The sequence below is a fragment of the Hordeum vulgare genome, chromosome 2H (assembly GCF_904849725.1).
Source record: "Hordeum vulgare subsp. vulgare chromosome 2H, MorexV3_pseudomolecules_assembly, whole genome shotgun sequence".
Lineage (NCBI taxonomy): Eukaryota > Viridiplantae > Streptophyta > Magnoliopsida > Poales > Poaceae > Hordeum > Hordeum vulgare.
Window position 1 is genome coordinate 80,207,419 of NC_058519.1, and position 21,224 is coordinate 80,228,642.

The window sequence follows — 21,224 nt, forward strand, 5'->3', positions numbered from 1 at the left end:
GTGGAGCCCTGCAGGAATAGATCACCACCACCACCGGAGCACCGTCACGCTGTCGGGGAACTCATCTACATCCCCGTCTCTCTTGCTAGATCAAGAAGGCTAAGATCGTCATCGAGCTGTATGTGTGCGGAACGTGGAGGTGTCGTCCGTTTGGCACTTGATCGGGACGGATCGTGGGACGGATCGTGAGACGGTTCGTGGTTCGGATCGTGGGATGGTTCATGGTACGGACCGTGAAGATGTACCACTACATCAACCGTGGGTATGTGGATCCGATCTCCCTCTCATAGATAATCATCACCATGATAGGTCTTCGTGTGCGTAGGAAAAAAATTTCCCCATGCAACGTTACCCAACAGTGGCATCATGAGCTAGGTTGATGCATAGATGATATCTCGAGTAGAACACAAAAGAGTTTTGTGGGCGTTGATGTTCAATTTGCTGCCCTCCTTAGTCTTTTCTTGATTCGGCGGTATTGTCGGATTGAAGCGGCCCGGACCAACTTTACTCGTACGCTTACGAGAGACCGGTTTCATCGACTCACATGCAACTTCTTGCATAAAGATGACTCGCGGGTGTCTATTTCTTCAACTTTAGTTGAATCGGATTTGACCGAGGCGGTCCTTGGAGAAGGTTAAATAGAAATTTGCATATCACCGTTGTGGCTTTGTGTAAGTAAGATGTGATCATACTAGATACCCATAGGAGACACGTAAAACATGCAACAACAAATTAGAGGATGTCTAACTTCTTTTTGCAGGGTATGCATGTGATGTGATATAGCCAAAGACATGATATGATATATTTGATGTATGAGATGATCATGTTGTAATAGTTAAATATCGACTTGCACGTCGATGCTACGGCAACCGGCAGGAGGCATAGGGTTGTCTTTAAACTAATGTTTGTGCTTGCGGATGCGTTTACTATATTGCTAGGTAGTAGCTTTAGTAGTAATAGCATAGATAGCACGACAACCTCGATGGCGGCACAATGATGGAGATCATGGTGTGGCGTCGGTGACGATGAAGATCATGTCGGTGCTTTGGTGATGGAGATCAAGAAGCACAAGATCATGGCCATATCATGTCACTTATGATTTGCATGTGATGTTAATACTTTTATGCACCTTATTTTGCTTAGAACGGCGGTAGCATTATAAGGTGATCCCTCACTAAAATTTCAAGATAAAATTGTGTTCTCCCCGACTGTGCACCGTTGCGACAGCTCGTCGTTTCGAGACACCACGTGATGATCGGGTGTGATAGACTAAACGTTCACATACAACGGGTGCAAAACAGTTTCACACGCGGAACACTCGGGTTAAACTTGACGAGCCTAGCATGTACAGACATGGCCTCGGAACACAAGAGACCAAAAGGTCGAGCATAAATCATATAGTTGATATGATCAACATGAAGATGTTCACCACTGAAACTATACTCAACTCACGTGATGATCGGACTTGAGTTACTGGATTTGGATCATGCGCCACTCAAATGACTAGAGGGATGTCTATTTTGAGTGGGAGTTATTAGTAATATGATTAGCTAAACTCAATTATCATGAACATAGTCAAAGGGTCTTTGCAAATAATGTTGTAGCTTGCGATGTAGCTCTACTGTTTTTGGATACGATCCTAGAGAACATTTAGTTGAAAGATGATAGAAGCAATTATGCGGACTGGGTCCGTAAACTGAGAATGGTCCTCATTGCTGTGCAGAAGGCTTATGTCCTTAATGCACCGCTCGGTGTACTGAACCTCGAGCGTCGTCTGTGGATGTTGCGAACATCTGACATACATCTTTTTGATGACTACGTGATAGCTCAGTGTGTAATGCTTAACGGCTTAGAATTGAGGCGCCAAAGACGTTTTGAACGTCACAGAACATATGAGATGTTCCAAGAGATGAAATTGGGATTTCATGCCCGTGCCCTTGTTGAGAGGAATGAGACCTTCGACAAGATTCTTTGTCTACAAAGTAAGGGAGAAAAGCTCAATCGTTGTGCATGTGCTCAGATTGTGTGAGTGCTACAATCGCTTGAATCGAGTGGGAGTTAATCTTCCAAATGAGATAGTGATGGTTCTTCAAAGTCACTGCCACCAAGCTACTAGAGCTTCGTGATGAACTATAACATATCAAGGATACATATGATGATCGTTGAGCTATTTTCAATGTTTGACACTTCGAAAGTAGAAATCAAGTAGGAGCATCAATTGTTGATGGTTAGTAAAACCACTAGTTTCAAGAAGGGCAAGGGTAAGAAGGGATAATTCATGAAACGGCAAACCAGTTGCTGCTCTAGTGAAGAAACCCAAGGTTGAACCCAAACCCAAGACAAAGTGCTTCTGTTATGAGGGAAACGGTCACTGAGGCGGAACTACCCTAGATACTTGGTAGATTAGAAGGCTGGGAAAGTCGACAAAGGTATATTGGATATACCTGATATTGATGTGTACCTTACTAGTACTCCTAGTAGCACTAGGGTATTAGATACCAGTTCAGTTGCTAAGTGTTAGTAACTCGAAATGATAGCTATGGATTAAATGGATACTAGCAAGGGTGAGGTGACGATGTGTGTTGGAAGTAATTCTAAGGTTGATGTGATCAAACATCGCACGCTCCCTCTACCATCGGGATTAGTGTTAAACCTAAATAATTGTTATTTTGTGTTTGCGTTGAGCATGAACATGATTAGATCGTGTTTATTGCAATATGGTTATTCATTTAAAGAGAATAATGGTTATTCTATTTGCTTGAATAAATACCTTCAATGGTTTATAGAATCTCGATCGTAGTGCTACACATGTTCATAATATTGATGCCAAAAGATACCAAGTAGTAAAGATAGTACCACTTACTTGTGGCACTGCCGCTTGAGTCATGTTGGTATAAAATGCATGAAGAAGCTCCATGCTGATGGATCTTTGTACTCACTCATTTTTGAAACATTTGAGACATGCAAACCATACCTATTGGTATAGACGCATGAAGGAACTCCATGCAGATGGATCATTTGTACTCACTTGATTTTGAATCACTTGAGACATGCAAATCATACCACATGGGCAAGATGACTGAAGGCCTCATTTTCCAGTGAGATGGAATTAGATAGTAACTTATTGGAAGTAATACATTTGGATGTATGCAGTCCAATGAGTGTTGAGGCACGCAGTGGATATCATCATGTTCTTACTTCACAGATGATTTGAGTAGATACTAGTGTATTTGCTTGACGAAACACACATCTGAATTATTGAAAGTTTCAAGTAGTTTCAGAGTGAAGTTGAAGATCGTCGTGACAAGAGGGTAACATGGCTATGATATGATCATAGAGATGAATATCTGAGTTGCGAGTTTGGTACACAATTAAGACAAATGTGAAAATTGTTTCACATCTCATGCCACCTAGAACACCATAGTGTGATGGTGTGTCCGAACGTCATAGCCGTGCCCTATTTGATATGGTGCATACTATGATGTCTCTTATCAAATTACCACTATCGTTTATGGGTTATGCATTAGAGACAACCGCATTCACTTTAAATAGGGCACCACGTATTTCCGTTGAGATGACATCGTATGAACTATGGTTTGGAGAAACCTAAGTTGTCGTTTCTTAAAAGTTTGGGTCTGCGATGCTTGTGTGAAAAAAATTCAACATGATAAGCTCGAACCCAAAGTGGATAAATGCATCTTCATAGGAGACCCAAAACAGTTGGGTATACCTCCTATCTCACATCCAGAAGCGAAGTGTTTGTTTCTAGAAACAGGTCCTTTCTCGAGGAAAAGTTTCTCTCGAAAGAATTGAGTGGGAGGGTGGTGGAACTTGATGAGGTTAACGAACCGTCACTTCAACCAGTGTGTAGCAGGGCGCAGGAAGTTGTTCTTGTGGTGCCTACGCCAATTGAAGTGGAAACTGATGATAGTGATCATTAAGCTTTGGGTCAAGTTACTACAAACCTCGTAGGTCGACAAGGTCGCGTACTGCTACAGAGTGGTACGGTAACCTTGTCTTGGAGGTCATGTTGTTGAACAACAATGAACCTACGAGCTATGGGGAAGCGATGGTGGGCCCAGATTCCGGCAAATGGTGGAGGCCATGAAATCCGAGAGAGGATCCGTGTATAAAAACAAAGTGTAGACCTTGGTCGTAAGACTATTAAGTACAGATGGATCTTTAAAAGGAAGACAGATGATGATGGTGAAAAGTCACCATGAAGAAAAGCTCAACTGGTCGCAAAGATGTTTCCGACAAGTTCAAAGAGTTGACTATGAAGAGACTTCCTCACTCGTAGAGATGCTAAAAGTCTGTTGGAATTATATTAGCAGTTGTTGCATTATTTATGAAATATTGCACATAGGGTGTCAAAACATTGTTTCCTTGGCGGTTTACTTGAGGAAAGGTTGTATGTGATACAACCAGAAGGTTTTGTCGATCCTAAGGATGCTAACAAGTATGCAAACTCCAGCGATCCTTCTATGGACTGGTGCAAGCATCTCGGAGTTGGAATATACGCTTTGATGAGATGATCAAAGCTTTTGGGTTTATACAAGGTTTATAAGAAACTAGTATTTCCAAAGAAGTGAGTGGGAGCACTATAGAATTTCTGATAAGTATATGTGGTTGACATATTGTTGATTGGAAGTAATGTAGAATTTCTGGAAAGCATAAGGGGTTGTTTGAAAGGAGTTTTTCAAAGGAAAAACCTGGATAGAGCTACTTAAACATTGAGCAGCAAGATCTATAGAGATAGATCAAAACGCTAAATAGAACTTTCAATGAAATGCATGCCTTGGCAAGTTTTTGAAGGAGTTCAAAATAGATCAGCAAAGAAGGAGTTCTTGGCTGTGTTGTAAGGTGTGAATTTGAGTAAGACTCAAAGCCCGACCATGACAGAAGAAAGAGAAAGGACGAAGGTCGTCCCCTATGCCTTAGTTGTAGGCTCTATAGTATGCTATGTTGTGTACCGCACCTGATGGGTGCCTTGCCATGAATTTGTCAAGGGGTACGAAAGTGATGCACGAATGGATTACTGGACGGCGGTCAAAAGTTATCCTTAGTAACTAGTGGACTAAGGAATTTTTTCTCAATTATGGAGGTGTTAAAAGAGTTCGTCGTAAAGGGTTACGCCGATGCAAGCTTTGACACAATCCGAATAACTATGAGTAGTAAACCAGATTCGTATAGTGGGGCGGTCATTTGGAATAGTTCCAAATGGTGCGTGGTAGCAGCATCTATAGGATGACATAGAGATTTGTAAAGCACACACGGATCTGAAAAGGTTCAGACCCATTGACTAAAACCTCTCTCACAAGCAAGATATGATCAAACCCCATAAATGTATGGGTGTTAGGTTCATTGCAATCACATAGTGATGTGAACTAGATTATTGACTCTAGTGCAAGTGGGAGAATGTTGGAAATATGCTCTAGAGGCAATAATAAATTGGTTATTATTATATTTCTTTATTCATGATAATCGTTTATTATCCATGCTGGAATTGTATTGATTGGAAACTCAAATACATGTGTGGATACATAGACAACACTTTGTCCCTAATGAGCCTCTAGTTGACTAGCTTGTTGATCAAAGATGGTCAAGGTTTCATGATCATAGACAAGTGTTGTCACTTGATAACGGGATCACATCATTGGCAGAATGATGTGATGGACAAGACCCAAAACTATGAACGTAGCAAATGATCGTGTCAGTTTATTGCTACTGTTGGGTTGGCATGGATCAAGACTGGTATTTGTCACTTTGTGTGACGGAGAGGTATCTCGGGGCCCACTCGGTAATACAACATCACAACAGACCTTGCAAGCAATGTGACTAAGGAGTTAGTTACGGGATCTTGTATTACGGAACGAGTAAAGAGACTTGCCGGTAACGAGGTTGAACTAGGTATGGAGATACCGACGATCGAATCTCGGGCAAGTAACATACCGAAGGACAAAGGGAACAGCATACGAGATTAACTGAATCCTTGACATAGAGGTTCAACCGATAGAGATCTTCGTAGAATATGTGGGAGCCAATATGGACATCGAGGTCCCACTATTGGTTATTGACCGAAGAGTGTCTCAGGTCATGTCTGCATAGTTCTCGAACCCGCACGGTCTGCACACGTAAGGTTCGGTGATGTTTCGGTATAGTCAAGTTATATGTGTTTGTGACCAAAATTTGTTCAGAGTCCCGAATGAGATCCCGGACGTCACGAGGAGTTCCGGAATGGTACGGAGACGAAGATTGATATATAGGAAGTTGGTGTTTTGATTCCGGAAGGATTTCGAGCATTGCCGGCAATGTGTCGGGAGTGACGAATGGGTTCCGGGGGCCCACTAGGTGAGCTCACCACGCCCCAAGGGGTCCACATGGGTTTATTGGATGCGCAATAAGGCTTAATGGGCTGGCAAGTCATCCAAGGAAATCCCATGAGGAAAAAGGTGGAAAATCCAAAAGAGGTGGACAATTTAGGAAGGAGTCCTAATCCAAGTGGGATTGGACGAGGACTCCTTGTTGGAATTATGCCCTAGAGGCAATAATAAATATAGTTATTATTATAATTCCTGTATCAAGATAATCGTTTATTATCCATGCTATAATTGTATTGAATGAAGACTTATATACATGTGTGGATACATAGACAAAACACTGTCCCTAGCAAGCCTCTAGTTGGCTAGCCAGTTGATCAAAGATAGTCAGTGTCTTCTCATTATGAACAAGGTGTTGTTGCTTGATAACTGGATCACGTCATTAGGAGAATCACGTGATGGACTAGACCCAAACTAATAGACGTAGCATGTTGATCGTGTCATTTTGTTGCTACTGTTTTCTGCGTGTCAAGTATTTGTTCCTATGACCATGAGATCATATAACTCACTGACACCGGAGGAATACTTTGTGTGTATCAAACGTCGCAACGTAACTGGGTGACTATAAAGATTCTCTACACGTATCTCCGAAGGTGTTCGTTGAGTTAGTATGGATCGAGACTGGGATTTGTCACTCCGTGTGACGGAGAGGTATCTCGGGGCCCACTCGGTAATACAACATCACACACAAGCCTTGCAAGCAATGTGACTTAGTGTAAGTTGCGGGATCTTGTATTACGGAACGAGTAAAGAGACTTGCCGGTAAACGAGATTGAAATAAGTATGCGGATACTGACGATCGAATCTCGGGCAAGTAACATACCGAAGGACAAAGGGAATGACATACGGGATTATATGAATCCTTGACACTGAGGTTCAAACGATAAGATCTTCGTAGAATATGTAGGATCCAATATGGGCATCCAGGTCCCGCTATTGGATATTGACCGAGGAGTCTCTCGGGTCATGTCTACATAGTTCTCGAACCCATAGGGTCTGCACACTTAAGGTTCGACGTTGTTTTATGCGTATTTGAGTTATATGGTTGGTTACTGAATGTTGTTCGGAGTCCCGGATGAGATCACGGACGTCACGAGGGTTTCCGGAATGGTCCGGAAACGAAGATTGATATATAGGATGACCTCATTTGATTACCGGAATGTTTTCGGAGTTACCGGGAATGTGCCGGGAATGACGAATGGGTTCCGGGTGTTCACCGGGGGGGCAACCCACCCCGGGGAAGCCCATAGGCCTTGGAGGTGGCGCACCAGCCCTTAGTGGGCTGGTGGGACAGCCCAAGAAGGCCCTATGCGCCATAGGAAGAAAATCAAAGAGAAAAGAAAAAAAAGGAGGAGGTGGGAAAAGGGGGAAGGACTCCTCCTTCCAAACCTAGTTGGACTCGGTTTGGAAGGGGAGGGTTGCCCCCCTTGGCTCGGCCGACCCCCTTGGGAGTCCTTGGACCCCAAGGCAAGGCTCCCCCTCCTCCCCCTATATATACGGAGGTTTTAGGGCTGATTTGACACAACTTTGCCACGGCAGCCCGACCACATATCTCCACGGTTTTACCTCTAAATCGCGTTTCTACGGAGCTCGGGCGGAGCCCTGCTGAGATAAGATCACCACCAACATCCGGAGCGCTGTCACGCTGTCGGAGAACTCATCTACCTCTCTGTCTCTCTTATTGGATCAAGAAGGCCGAGATCATCGTCGAGCTATACGTCTGCTGAACGCGGAGGTGCCGTCCGTTAGGCACTAGATCGTGGGACTGATCGCGGGACGGTTCGCGGGGCGGATCGAGGGACGTGAGGACGTTCCACTACATCAACCGCGTTCACTAAACGCTTCTGCTGTGCGGTCTACAAGGGTACATAGATCGAACATCCCCTCTCGTAGATGGACATCACCATGATAGGTCTTCGTGCGCGTAGGAAAATTTTTGTTTCCCATGCGACGTTCCCCATCAGTGGCATCATGAGCTAGGTTCATGCGTAGATGTCTTCTCGAGTAGAACACAAAAGTTTTTGTGAGCGGTCATGTGCATTTTGCTGCCCTCCTTAGTCTTTTCTTGATTTCGCGGTATTGTTGGATTGAAGCGGCTTGGACCGACATTACTCGTACACTTACGAGAGACTGGTTTCATCGCTACGAGTAACCCCGTTGCTCAAAGATGACTGGCAAGTGTCAGTTTCTCCAACTTTAGTTGAATCGGATTTGACCGAGGAGGTCCTTGGATGAGGTTAAATAGCAATTCATATATCTCCGTTGTGGTGTTTGCGTAAGTAAGATGCAATCCTACTAGATACCCATGGTCACCACGTAAAACATGCAACAACAAAATTAGAGGACGTCTAACTTGTTTTTGCAGGGTATGCTTGTGATGTGATATGGCCAACGATGTGATGTGATATATTGGATGTATGAGATGATCATGTTGTAATAGATAATATCGACTTGCACGTCGATGGTACGGCAACCGGCAGGAGCCATAGGGTTGTCTTTAAACTAACGTTTGTGCTTGCAGATGCGTTTACTATTTTGCTAGGATGTAGCTTTAGTAGTAATAGCATGAGTAGCACGACAACCCCGATGGCGACACGTTGATGGAGATCATGGTGTGGCGCCGGTGACAAGAAGATCGTGCCAGTGCTTTGGTGATGGAGATCAAGGAGCACGTGATGATGGCCATATCATGTCACTTATGAATTGCATGTGATGTTAATGCTTTTATGCACCTTATTTTGCTTAGAACGACGGTAGCATTATGAGGTGATCTCTCACTAAAATTTCAAGACGAAATTGTGTTCTCCCCGACTGTGCACCGTTGCTACAGTTCGTCGTTTCGAGACACCACGTGATGATCGGGCGTGATAGACTCAACGTTCACATACAACGGGTGCAAAACAGTTGCGCACGCGGAACACTCGGGTTAAGCTTGATGAGCCTAGCATGTGCAGACATGGCCTCGGAACACATGAGACCGAAAGGTCGATCATGAATCATATAGATGATATGATTAGCATAGGGATGCTTACCACTGAAACTATACTCAACTCACGTGATGATCGGACTTGAGCTAGTGTAAGTGGATCATGAACCACTCAAATGACTAGAGAGATGTACTTTTTGAGTGGGAGTTTAGCGAGTAATTTGATTAAGTTAAACTCTAATTATCTTGAACATAGTCTAAGTCCACTTTGAATATATTTGTGTTGTAGATCATGGCTCACGCGACAGTCACCCTGAATTTTAATACGTTCCTAGAGAAAGCTAAGTTGAAAGATGATGGAAGCAACTTTGTAGACTGGGCTCGTAATCTTAAGCTAATCTTACAAGCTGGGAAGAAGGATTATGTCCTTAATGCTGCGCTAGGAGATGAACCACCCGCTACGGCTGACCAGGATGTTAAGAACGCTTGGTTAGCACGTAAGGAGGACTACTCAGTAGTTCAATGTGCAGTCTTGTATGGCTTAGAACCGGGACTTCAACATCGCTTTGAGCGTCATGGAGCATTTGAGATGTTCCAGGAGTTGAAGTTCATCTTTTAGAAGAATGCTCGGATCGAGAGGTATGAGACCTCCGATAAATTCTATGCTTGCAAGATGGAGGAGAACTCGTCTGTCAGTGAACATGTGCTCAAAATGTCTGGGTACTCAAACCGTCTAGCTGAGCTGGGGATTGAACTCCCGCAAGAGGCTATCACTGACAGAATCCTTCAATCACTGCCGCCAAGCTATAAAGGCTTTGTGTTGAACTAAAACATGCAAGGGATGAACAAGTCACCCAGCGAGTTGTTTGCGATGCTGAAAGTCGCAGAGTCTGAACTCCGAAAAGAACATCAAGTGTTGATGGTGAATAATACCACTAGTTTCAAGAGAAACGGCAAAGGCAAGAAGGGTAATTCAAAGAAGAGCGGCAAGCCTGTTGCCAATCCGATGAAGAAACCCAAAGCTGGACCTAAGCCTGAAATAGAGTGTTACTATTGCAAGGGTATGGGTCACTGGAAGCGCAATTGCCCCAAGTATCTGGCTGATAAGAAGGCGGCCAAAGAAAAATCAGGTATATTTGATATACATGTTATTGATGTGTACTTAACCGGCTCTCGTAGTAGTGCCTGGGTATTCGATACCGGTTCTGTTGCTCATATTTGCAACTCGAAACAGGAACTGCGGAATAAACGAAGGCTGGCGAAAGATGAAGTGACGATGCGCGTAGGAAATGGTTCCAAGGTTGATGCAATTGCTGTCGGCACAGTTTCACTTCAATTACCATCAGGATTAGTTATGAACTTGAATCATTGTTATTTAGTGCCTGCGTTGAGCATGAACATTATATCTGGATCTTGTTTATTGCGAGACGGTTACTCTTTTAAGTCAGAGAATAATGGTTGTTCTATTTCTATGAGTAACATCTTTTATGGTCATGCACCCAATGTGAGAGGATTGTTCATATTGAATCTTGATAGTGATACACACATACATAACATTGAGACCAAAAGAGTTAGAGTTAACAATGATAGCGCCATATTTTTGTGGCACTGCCGCTTAGGTCATATTGGTGTAAAGCGCATGAAGAAACTCCATGTCGATGGACTTTTGGAGTCACTTGACTTTGATTCACTTGACACGTGCGAACCATGCCTCATGGGCAAGATGACTAAAACTCCGTTCTCCGGAACAATGGAGTGTGCAAGTGACTTGTTGGAAATCATACATACCGATGTGTGCGGTCCGATGAGCGTGGAGGCACGTGGCGGATATCGTTATTTTCTCACCTTCACTGACGATTTGAGTAGATATGGTTATGTCTACTTAATGAAGAACAAGTCTGAAACATTTGAAAAGTTCAAACAATTCCGGAGTGAAGTTGAAAATCATCGTAACAAGAAGATCAAGTTCCTACGGTCTGATCGTGGGGGTGAATATCTGAGTTTCGAGTTTGGTGCTCACTTAAGACAATGTGGAATTGTTTCACAATTGACACCGCCTGGAACACCACAGCGTAATGGTGTGTCCGAACGTCGTAATCGTACTTTATTAGAGATGGTGCGATCTATGATGTCTCTTACCGATTTGTCGTTATCGTTTTGGGGTTATGCATTAGAAACAGCTGCATTCACTTTAAATAGGGCACCATCAAAATCCGTTGAGACGACACCATACGAACTGTGGTATGGCAAAAGGCCAAAGTTGTCGTTTCTTAAAGTTTGGGGATGTGATGCTTATGTCAAAAAGCTTCAGCCTGAAAAGCTGGAACCCAAAGCGGAAAAGTGCATCTTCATAGGTTACCCAAAAGAGACAGTTGGGTACACCTTCTATCTCAAATCCGAGGGCAAAGTGTTTGTTGCTAAAAATGGAGCTTTTCTCGAGAAGGAGTTTCTCTCGAGAGAATTGAGTGGGAGGAAGATAGAACTTGATGAGGTTGTCGAACCTCTCATCCCTCTAGATGGTGGCACAGGGCAAGGGGAAACCTCTGTCGTTGCAACGCCGGCTGAGGAGGAAGTTAATGATGATGATCATGAAACTCCGGTTCAAGTTTCTGTCGAACCACGCAGGTCGACGAGACCATGTGCTGCTCCAGAGTGGTACGGTAATACCGTCTTGTCAATCATGTTGTTAGACAACAATGAACCTGCAAATTATGAAGAAGCAATGGTGGGCCCAGATTCCAACAAATGGCTAGAAGCCATGAAGTCCGAGATAGGATCCATGTATGAGAACAAAGTGTGGACTTTGGAAGTACTACCTGAGGGCCGCAAGGCTATTCAGAACAAATGGATCTTTAAGAGGAAGACGGATGCTGATGGCAATGTGACCGTTTATAAAGCTCGACTTGTGGCAAAGGGTTTTTCACAAGTTCAAGTAGTTGGCTACGATGAGACATTCTCACCCGTAGCGATGCTTAAGTCCGTCAAAATCATGTTAGCAATAGCTGCATTTTTCGATTATGAAATCTGGCAGATGGATGTCAAAACGGCGTTCCTTAACGGTTTCCTTAAGGAAGAGTTGTATATGATGCAACCCGAAGGTTTTGTCGATCCTAAGAATGCTAACAAAGTGTGCAAGCTCTAGCGATCCATTTATGGACTGGTGCAAGCATCTCGGAGTTGGAACAAACGCTTTGATGAGGTGATCAAAGCATTTGGGTTTATACAAGTGGTTGGAGAATCTTGTATTTACAAGAAAGTGAGTGGGAGCTCTGTGGCGTTTCTAATATTATACGTGGATGACATATTGCTGATTGGAAACAACGTAGAGTTTTTAGAGAGCATAAAGGGTTACTTGAATAAAAGTTTCTCTATGAAGGACCTAGGAGAAGCTGCTTACATTCTAGGCATTAAGATCTACAGGAATAGATCAAAACGCCTGATAGGACTTTCACAAAGCACATACCTTGATAAAGTTTTGAAAAGGTTCAAAATGGAACAGTCCAAGAAAGGGTTCTTGCCAGTTTTACAAGGTACGAGATTGACTAAGACTCAGTGCCCAGCAACTGATGAGGATAGAGAGCATATGAGCACCGTCCCCTATGCTTCAGCCATAGGTTCTATCATGTATGCAACGGTGTGCACTAGACCGGACGTTAGCCTGGCCATAAGTATGACAGGTAGGTTCCAGAGTAATCCAGGAGTGGATCACTGGACGGCGGTCAAGAATATCCTGAAGTACCTGAAAAGGACTAAGGAGATGTTTCTCGTGTATGGAGGTGACGAAGAGCTCGTCGTAAAATTTTACGTCGATGCAAGCTTTGACACAGATCCGGACGACTCTAAGTCGCAAACCGGATACGTATTTATTCTTAATGGGGGTGCGGTAAGCTGGTGCAGTTCCAAGCAGAGCGTCGTAGCAGATTCTACATGTGAAGCGGAGTACATGGCTGCCTCGGAGGCGGCTAAGGAGGGTGTCTGGATGAAGCAGTTCATGACGGATCTTGGAGTGGTGCCAAGCGCACTGAATCCAATAACCTTGTTCTGTGACAACACGGGTGCCATTGCCCTAGCAAAGGAACCACAGTTTCACAAGAAGTCCAGACACATCAAACGACGCTTCAACCTCATCCGCGACTACGTCAAAGGGGAGGACGTAAATATATGCAAAGTGCACACGGATCTGAATGTAGCAGACCCGCTGACTAAACCTCTTCCACGGGCAAAGCATGATCAACACCAGAACTATATGGCTGTTAGATTTATTACAATGTAATTCGCATGATGATGTGAGGGCTAGATTATTGACTCTAGTGCAAGTGGGAGACTGTTGGAATTATGCCCTAGAGGCAATAATAAATATAGTTATTATTATAATTCTTGTATCAAGATAATCGTTTATTATCCATGCTATAATTGTATTGAATGAAGACTTATATACATGTGTGGATACATAGACAAAACACTGTCCCTAGCAAGCCTCTAGTTGGCTAGCCAGTTGATCAAAGATAGTCAGTGTCTTCTGATTATGAACAAGGTGTTGTTGCTTGATAACTGGATCACGTCATTAGGAGAATCACGTGATGGACTAGACCCAAACTAATAGACGTAGCATGTTGATCGTGTCATTTTGTTGCTATTGTTTTCTGCGTGTCAAGTATTTGTTCCTATGACCATGAGATCATATAACTCAATGACACCGGAGGAATACTTTGTGTGTATCAAATGTCGCAACGTAATTGGGTGACTATAAAGATGCTCTACACGTATCTCCGAAGGTGTTCGTTGAGTTAGTATGGATCGAGACTGGGATTTGTCACTCCGTGTGACGGAGAGGTATCTCGGGGCCCACTCGGTAATACAACATCACACACAAGCCTTGCAAGCAATGTGACTTAGTGTAAGTTGCGGGATCTTGTATTACGGAACGAGTAAAGAGACTTGCGGGTAAACGAGATTAAAATAAGTATGCGGATACTGACGATCGAATCTCGCGCAAGTAACATACCGAAGGACAAAGGGAATGACATACGGGATTATATGAATCCTTGACACTGAGGTTCAAACGATAAGATCTTCGTAGAATATGTAGGATCCAATATGGGCATCCAGGTCCCGCTATTGGATATTGACCGAGGAGTCTCTCGGGTCATGTCTACATAGTTCTCGAACCCGCAGGGTGTGCACACTTAAGGTTCGACGTTGTTTTATGCGTATTTGAGTTATATGGTTGGTTACCGAATGTTGTTCGGAGTCCCGGATGAGATCACGGACGTCACGAGGGTTTCCGGAATGGTCCGGAAACGAAGGTTGTTTCCCATGCAACGTTCCCCAACAGCGCCGCCCCATGGTGGGCGCCAAATGTCGTGGTTTTGTCACGGTAGGTGTCCTAGCGATAGGACTAAGTCTAGGAGCCATCGAACTAGGCGGTTGCTTGGATGGAGTTGATCGGGAACAAGAGACAAGGGTTTACCGAGGTTCGACCTCTCCGATGGAGGTAAAATCATATGTCCTGCTTTTAGTGTTATTGATGATGATCACGTTTACAAGGGTGTGGAATCGCTAACGTAGTTCTCGATAATTTCTTATATGTCCTCTCTATCTCAGGGGCTCCCCTTTATATATAGGTCGGGGCCTCAGATTACAACAGAATCTGGATCGTACTACAACTTACCTCGTATTCTAACTCTTACTTACCTTATGTATGGAAAACACCTTGCGCCTTCCTTATAAGCCGCCTACCAAGTATTGGCCCACGAGTCGGCCTTCTTTGGCGAGTCGCCTCCTGGGCCTTGGGCTTCTAGGCTCTCTTGTCCCTTGCCTACGACCACATCACTTGAGTTGCCGCCTTGACAGTCGGGTTATCTTCCTGGCGGATCATGTTGGTTTATCCCCAACAGCGTGCACGACGCACCACCACATAGCATCACGCGAGCTGCGCTGCTAGCCGGAGCCGCTAAGTCCGCTTAGGCACTCAACAATATTCATTCTCGATTAAAGCACAGAGAATTAGGTTTATGATCTTTAGTTCGATGTTATCTTTCTCCATGACTTGGTTCTTATAGCAGCAGTTATACTCCTCATCTCCTGATCATCCCTTCTTAAAGAGAGGTACTCGGGTACTCTACCCCTTCTGTATTTCACTGTATACATACACATGATTTTGCAGTATATGAATTTGCAGCACACCCATCTAAACTCGACCCATATGCATAATTTTGCAGTAGATCATTATGATTTTGGTTGGATGTGTATGAGTTTATAATTTATACCCCCTCCGTTCCAAAATAACTGTCTTAACTTTGTACTAGCTCTAGTATAAAATTGTACTAAGCTTAAGACACTTATTTTGAGACGGAGGGAGTAGTACCTTTTTTATGTAAACTCGAGACTTAATTGAGAATTTTAGTTTGTTGTAAGACCATATTTATTTTATTTCTATGTGATATTAATAATTAGTTAGAATGTTCACATGTCAAATTTGTTGTTAATTTTATTGACGCAGATCACATTATTGTCAAATGCTAGCTCCGTCACTGACTTGACTTAGCATTCGCTCCTCGTCCCTAAAGAGGAGGAGGGGGATAAGACGGTAATTAGCAGATTCGGCTCGATCCATCTTGAATGTGTCGGTGAATGTTTAGTTTTGCCGGCTGATGCTCTACACTGGCAGTGGGCATTTTCTTTTGGCCAGAAAAATCGGTCAATTGTCTCAGCTCTTCTCGTTTTCCACGCGAGGGCGAGGCGAGGAGATCGCTGACACGGAACGTTCCCCGTCCGGTGGGCGGCCGTGCCAGCCTGGCGCACAAGTGGGCCGCGCCGCGTCGCGTCGGTCAAGCGATTGCAGAATTACTGGTTAACGCGGGCGCCATTTCCATATCAGATCGGATCCTCCCCACCCCGTCGCTGGACGCGACCACGCGCGCCCAGGGACACAGAATCCGTCCCCGCTCCTCAATACTCGGACTCCACAGCCAGCGTCCGTCCGTCCGTCGCAGAGAGAGAGAGGCAGGGAGCGCGAGCGAGGGAGGGACGCCAGATTCGGCGGGAGATGAGCGGGTCGGAGGAGGAGGCGGCGGCGCATGCGGCCGGCCGGACCGGGGCCGGCGGGGGCAGCGGCAGCGGGGGCGGCGCGGGCGGGTCGTCGGGGAGCGGCGGCGAGAGCCACCAGCGCCGGCGGTTCGACGACAAGAGCCTGGTGGCGCGCACGTCGCTCATCCTCTGGCACACGCACCAGAACGACGCGGCCGCCGTGCGGAAGCTGCTCGACGAGGACGGCACGCTCGTCAACGCCCGCGACTACGACAGCCGCACGCCGCTCCACGTCGCCGCGCTGCACGGGTGGCAGGACGTCGCCGAGTGCCTCGTCGCCAAGGGCGCAGACGTCAACGCGCTCGACCGCTGGCAGAACACGGTGAGCCTTCCTCCTTCGCGTTGGTTGTTCATGGGGGGGCGTGGGCGCGTCGGTGCCTCTTCGCGTGCTCAAACCGTTCGGCTTTGCCGTTTTGTGTTGAGCTCAATTTGGCCCGTATTCCGATTGGATTCGGCTTCCTCATTCCGTCATGAATTCAGTTCGTCCTAATGATTATTCTCGAGGGGGGAACGATGAGCCTGAGCCTCTTGCTTCTACTGCCAATTGGCGGGGCTGCTCCTATATGATATAGTTGTTCAAATGCATCTGCAACGAGTTCGGTGTTGAGTGCATATTTGTTGGGTAGACTTCAGAGGTTCTGGTTACTGCTTGGTTATGTTTATGCTGCATGGCTGTGACTGTATGCTGGTTTCGTTCCTATTTCAGTATTGTGATATTTGGGATAATGGTTCACGATGCTAACTTTTGGTTGATTTACAGCCGCTTGCTGATGCAGAGGGTGCAAAGAGGCATGCTATGATCGACCTGCTCAAGAAGCATGGCGGCCTGACATTCGTAAGTTGCCATTCACTTGGGTTCGGTTTAATAGTCTGTCTTGGCAATTCATTGCAAAGTTATAGGTGTGCTTAGTTTCAAACATTAGCTCAACATTTCTAAATTTGTAACATGACACCAGATATTCCGATTTCACCAGTAACTGGATGGTAATGGAATTAGTGGGTGTGTTTCCCATATATTGCTCTGCAGCTGTCTTTGTCATGTTTCTCAATTTGTATCCAGGGCACCTGGTCCCAAATATTGTTACCAAAAGTAGAAGTGGAGTCTTTGGATGTGTCAGTGTTGTTTGTGGAAAAATTTAGATGAGGTACAATGGATGATTCTGGTATCTTGTTGCTTTACACATGTGCATCCGTCAGAAATGGCTGTATGTAGAACAGATGTGTCATTGTTGATTTGGAGATCATAGTGGATAATACTTAGGATGTGTTTCAGAGGTTTACCAGTCTATTTTCGTTCAATGGGTAGTTCTGGTGCACCTTTCAAGTGTGACCAAATTAATTATGCTCGACATAGTTGGAATAAATGTTATGTTTTGGTAAGAGCTGTTTGATAATCATTGAGACATCATTTGATGCTTGTAGTTGTCACCAGCCTTTAAACATGCTCTGAAATCTGATACGCTGGATTCCTCTGATTCATTTTTGTTGCAGGGAAAAACTGGAAGCCACTTTGAAGCAAAGTCAATTCCACCTCCCCTAACAAACAAGGCTGACTGGGAGATTAACCCACTTGAATTAGATTTCACAAAAGCAGTAATGATCGGAAAGGTTAGTATTCTCGAATTACCTCTTAGTTTTGTGTACCTGTTAATCTGTTATATACTCAAATGTTTATGTGATGCAAAGGACTTTTAGTTAAGCATTGCTGTTGTGATCAAGGCAAACTGAGACTGTTGGGATTTGTGTTAACTAATGGACTTCACATTTGTAATGGTTAGAAAATGCCCATCGCCAGCATTTTGAAGTTAATCCAATTGGTTAGCATTTGGCTTGTTCTTACTGCAGTGAGCAAGGTGGAACTACGGCCCTTCATTCTTTCAATGTTTAGGTCATTATTTGTATATTTGGTTCATCAAATTAGCTAGAGGCAATAAACATACTGTTTAGTTCCAGTCGTTTTACACGCTGGCAGAATAATGGATGTTAAACATATATTGATGCTAAAAATCGCTTTAGATATTTGATTAAAAATAATCTCAGTGTAATACGGGAAGATAATGGGAATATCTTTTATAAATTTGCATGATAACCGTGTGCTTCGCTCCACTTTTAGTTTTAGTTCATTAAACCTGCTAACTACTGCAGGGCTCTTTTGGTGAAATCCTGAAAGCAAATTGGCGAGGAACACCTATTGCTGTCAAGCGCATTCTTCCATCATTGTCTGATGATAGATTGGTTATGTAAGTAACGTTTATTCACATAATCACTAAGACTCCCACATTTTGGAAACATTTGTCAGTTTTCTAGTACTCCAGCTGATTGGCTAGGACTAGACTCTTGCATTTCTTGTGGTTAACTAATGTTCTGTTCAAGGTTTGACTGGACACCTTATAACTTTTTGCCGCACGTCTCATGGAATATTCCCTTACCGGTTACTTTCCTGGTTTGCAGCCAAGATTTTAAGCATGAAGTCAACTTGCTAATAAAGCTGAGGCATCCAAATATTGTACAGTTCCTTGGGGCAGTCACAGAAACCAAGCCTCTGATGCTAGTTACCGAATTCCTCCGAGGAGTACGTAATCTGTTTTGGAAGTCAACTACCTTGTGACGTGGACTCTATGGCACTCACTAATGTTATACTAAATGCATTTCCAGGGTGATCTTCATCAATATCTCAAGGAGAAAGGCTCGCTCTCTCCACTTACTGCAGTTAACTTCGCATTGGACATCGCAAGGTATTCTCGTCTTCATTGCTTAGCTCTTACAGTGCTACATAATCTGGATAAATATGATTGATACTTCTGCAAGATTCTCCTTGTAGTGGGCTTTAAACTGTATCCTTTTTTACTATCCGTTATTTTTCATATAGCCTCGTATAATCCCTACATAATCTACATATTTTTGATGTGGGAGCTTCTAGCACTGGGTCTGTCCTTGTATTGTTTTTTATATAGCTAACCACCCATCCTGAGTGGTTATAAAGTGTATCCTTCTCTTGGAAAATTAACTGCTTATCTCCTTGAATATATTAATTATCAAGAATCTTATTATGGTTCATGTGTTAGATCATGTTAATCTATACAGCGCATTTATAGTGAACCCTGATTCTCTTATCTGCCTCTCATTCATCTATAAGATACTCACTAATCAGAGTTGACTCTGATTTTGCTTTCAACAAAATCTCTTATCATCCAAGTGATCGGGTACTGGTTTTGGTGGCATGGTTTCTTTAGATATATTTTAACTGCAATGGGGATTTATACTAACACCACGGCCTTGAACCATCACACAATATCTTTTTTTGTTCTTTGGAAGTAAGTACTTTGTGTAATAGGTTCTAGCTTCCCATATGAATAAGCACTTGATCTAGTTATCTGTTTTTATCTTATAAAATAAAAATGATTTATGTGTTTCTCTTGGTTATCTTCTGCAGGGGCATGGCCTATCTTCATAACGAGCCTAATGTTATAATTCACCGGGACTTGAAGCCAAGGTGCGATGTCTTCTACTTTTTGCTAATGCAAGCAACTTCATAGCTGGTCTAACCGATCATGTCAATCTCCAGAAACATTCTTCTAGTTAATACTGCCGCCAACCACTTGAAAGTTGGAGATTTCGGTCTTAGCAAGATTATCAAATCTCAGCATGCCAATGATGTATACAAGATGACTGGAGAGACCGGAAGCTGTAAGTCCCCAGGAGTTATTTGATTTGTTTTTTCCTCTCCTGTATTTATTCTCACTAATTGTCTTGATAATTGTTTGAAAATATAGATCGGTACATGGCTCCTGAAGTTTTCAAGCACCGGAAATACGACAAGAAAGTTGATATTTTCTCCTTTGCCATGATACTTTATGAGGTAGTTTTGCCATCTAAACTTAGAATCCTGCATGGTGCCATATCATATGATCATGCCTGTTCAAAATGACAGTAAATGTTCCTTCTGATTGTAGATGCTGGAAGGGGATGCACCTTTTTCCAGTTATGAACCTTATGAGGCTGCTAAGTATGTATCAGATGGGCATCGCCCAGCTTTCCGTTCAAAAGGGCATACTGCTGAGCTGAAAGAGTAAGTACAAGCTAAACAGTACCCTCTTAACATTTTGATTTTGCCATGTTTATGTAAGTCTTCAGTACTGTAACATGGTTTTCCTAATTGCAGATTGACTGAGGTATGTTGGGCTGCGGATATCAATTTGAGACCATCTTTCCTAGAGATACTCAAGAGGCTGGAGAAGATCAAGGAAAGCTTGGCATCCCACGATCACCACTGGCATTTATTCTCACAATAACAATACATATATTCGTTACGAGCAATTTAAACTACAGGTGCTGTTGTGAATCGATTTACTTGGGAGATCGGTGTCGATTGTGTACAGATTAGATGGGTCAAAAAATGTCCACTGAAACGATAAAAACTCTGCTGCTTTTCTTTCAGCTAAAGCTGATATATTCTTGTTCTTCCCATATCATTATTGCTTTTAGCTAATTCTGAAAGCTTGGAGAGTTGTTAAGCCCATAGTTCTGCAACATATATCAAATAGATACCCACCCTTTACCATTTATCAGTGGTGTACATTCCTTGAAATACTTCAGTAGACCGTAGAGCTTTTATTTGTAAATGTAGACTCTGTAGAGAAATACCAACTTACTAACTTCCAAATCTGGAGAACTGAAAAGAGCTTTTCAGATTTGCATAAACCAATTGTGTTCCCCATCATTTGGCAGAGTCGCTGCCAAAGTAGCCAATTTTTGGCTTCAACATGTGGACGAGCAAGATTGACATCATCATGAAAATAATACAGTTTTATTTGAGTTGGGTGTCAAGA

At 43.6% G+C, this 21,224-nt stretch overlaps 1 protein-coding gene across 1 annotated transcript; it reads left to right on the forward strand.

Annotated features, from left to right (window-relative positions):
* The first annotated feature begins 16,077 nt into the window (after positions 1-16,077).
* LOC123425174 (integrin-linked protein kinase 1) lies at positions 16,078-20,960 on the forward strand. The gene is made up of 11 exons (XM_045108853.1): positions 16,078-16,717; positions 17,156-17,230; positions 17,887-18,003; positions 18,541-18,635; positions 18,847-18,967; positions 19,051-19,130; positions 19,829-19,888; positions 19,961-20,082; positions 20,169-20,254; positions 20,349-20,464; positions 20,558-20,960. The coding sequence occupies exons 1-11, from the start codon at positions 16,355-16,357 to the stop codon at positions 20,685-20,687; spliced, it is 1,365 nt and encodes a 454-aa protein (XP_044964788.1). The 5' UTR covers positions 16,078-16,354; the 3' UTR covers positions 20,688-20,960.
* The last annotated feature ends 264 nt before the right edge of the window (positions 20,961-21,224 follow it).

What these genes read in the sequence shown, in the direction of transcription:
- LOC123425174 (XM_045108853.1), top strand. Translation starts at nt 16,355, where the DNA reads ATGAGCGGGTCGGAGGAGGAGGCGGCGGCGCATGCGGCCGGCCGGACC. An exon ending in TTACCGAATTCCTCCGAGGA is followed by an intron (nt 18,968 to 19,050) that starts GTACGTAATCTG and finishes ATGCATTTCCAG; the next exon opens with GGTGATCTTCATCAATATCT. An exon ending in GACTGGAGAGACCGGAAGCT is followed by an intron (nt 20,083 to 20,168) that starts GTAAGTCCCCAG and finishes TTGAAAATATAG; the next exon opens with ATCGGTACATGGCTCCTGAA.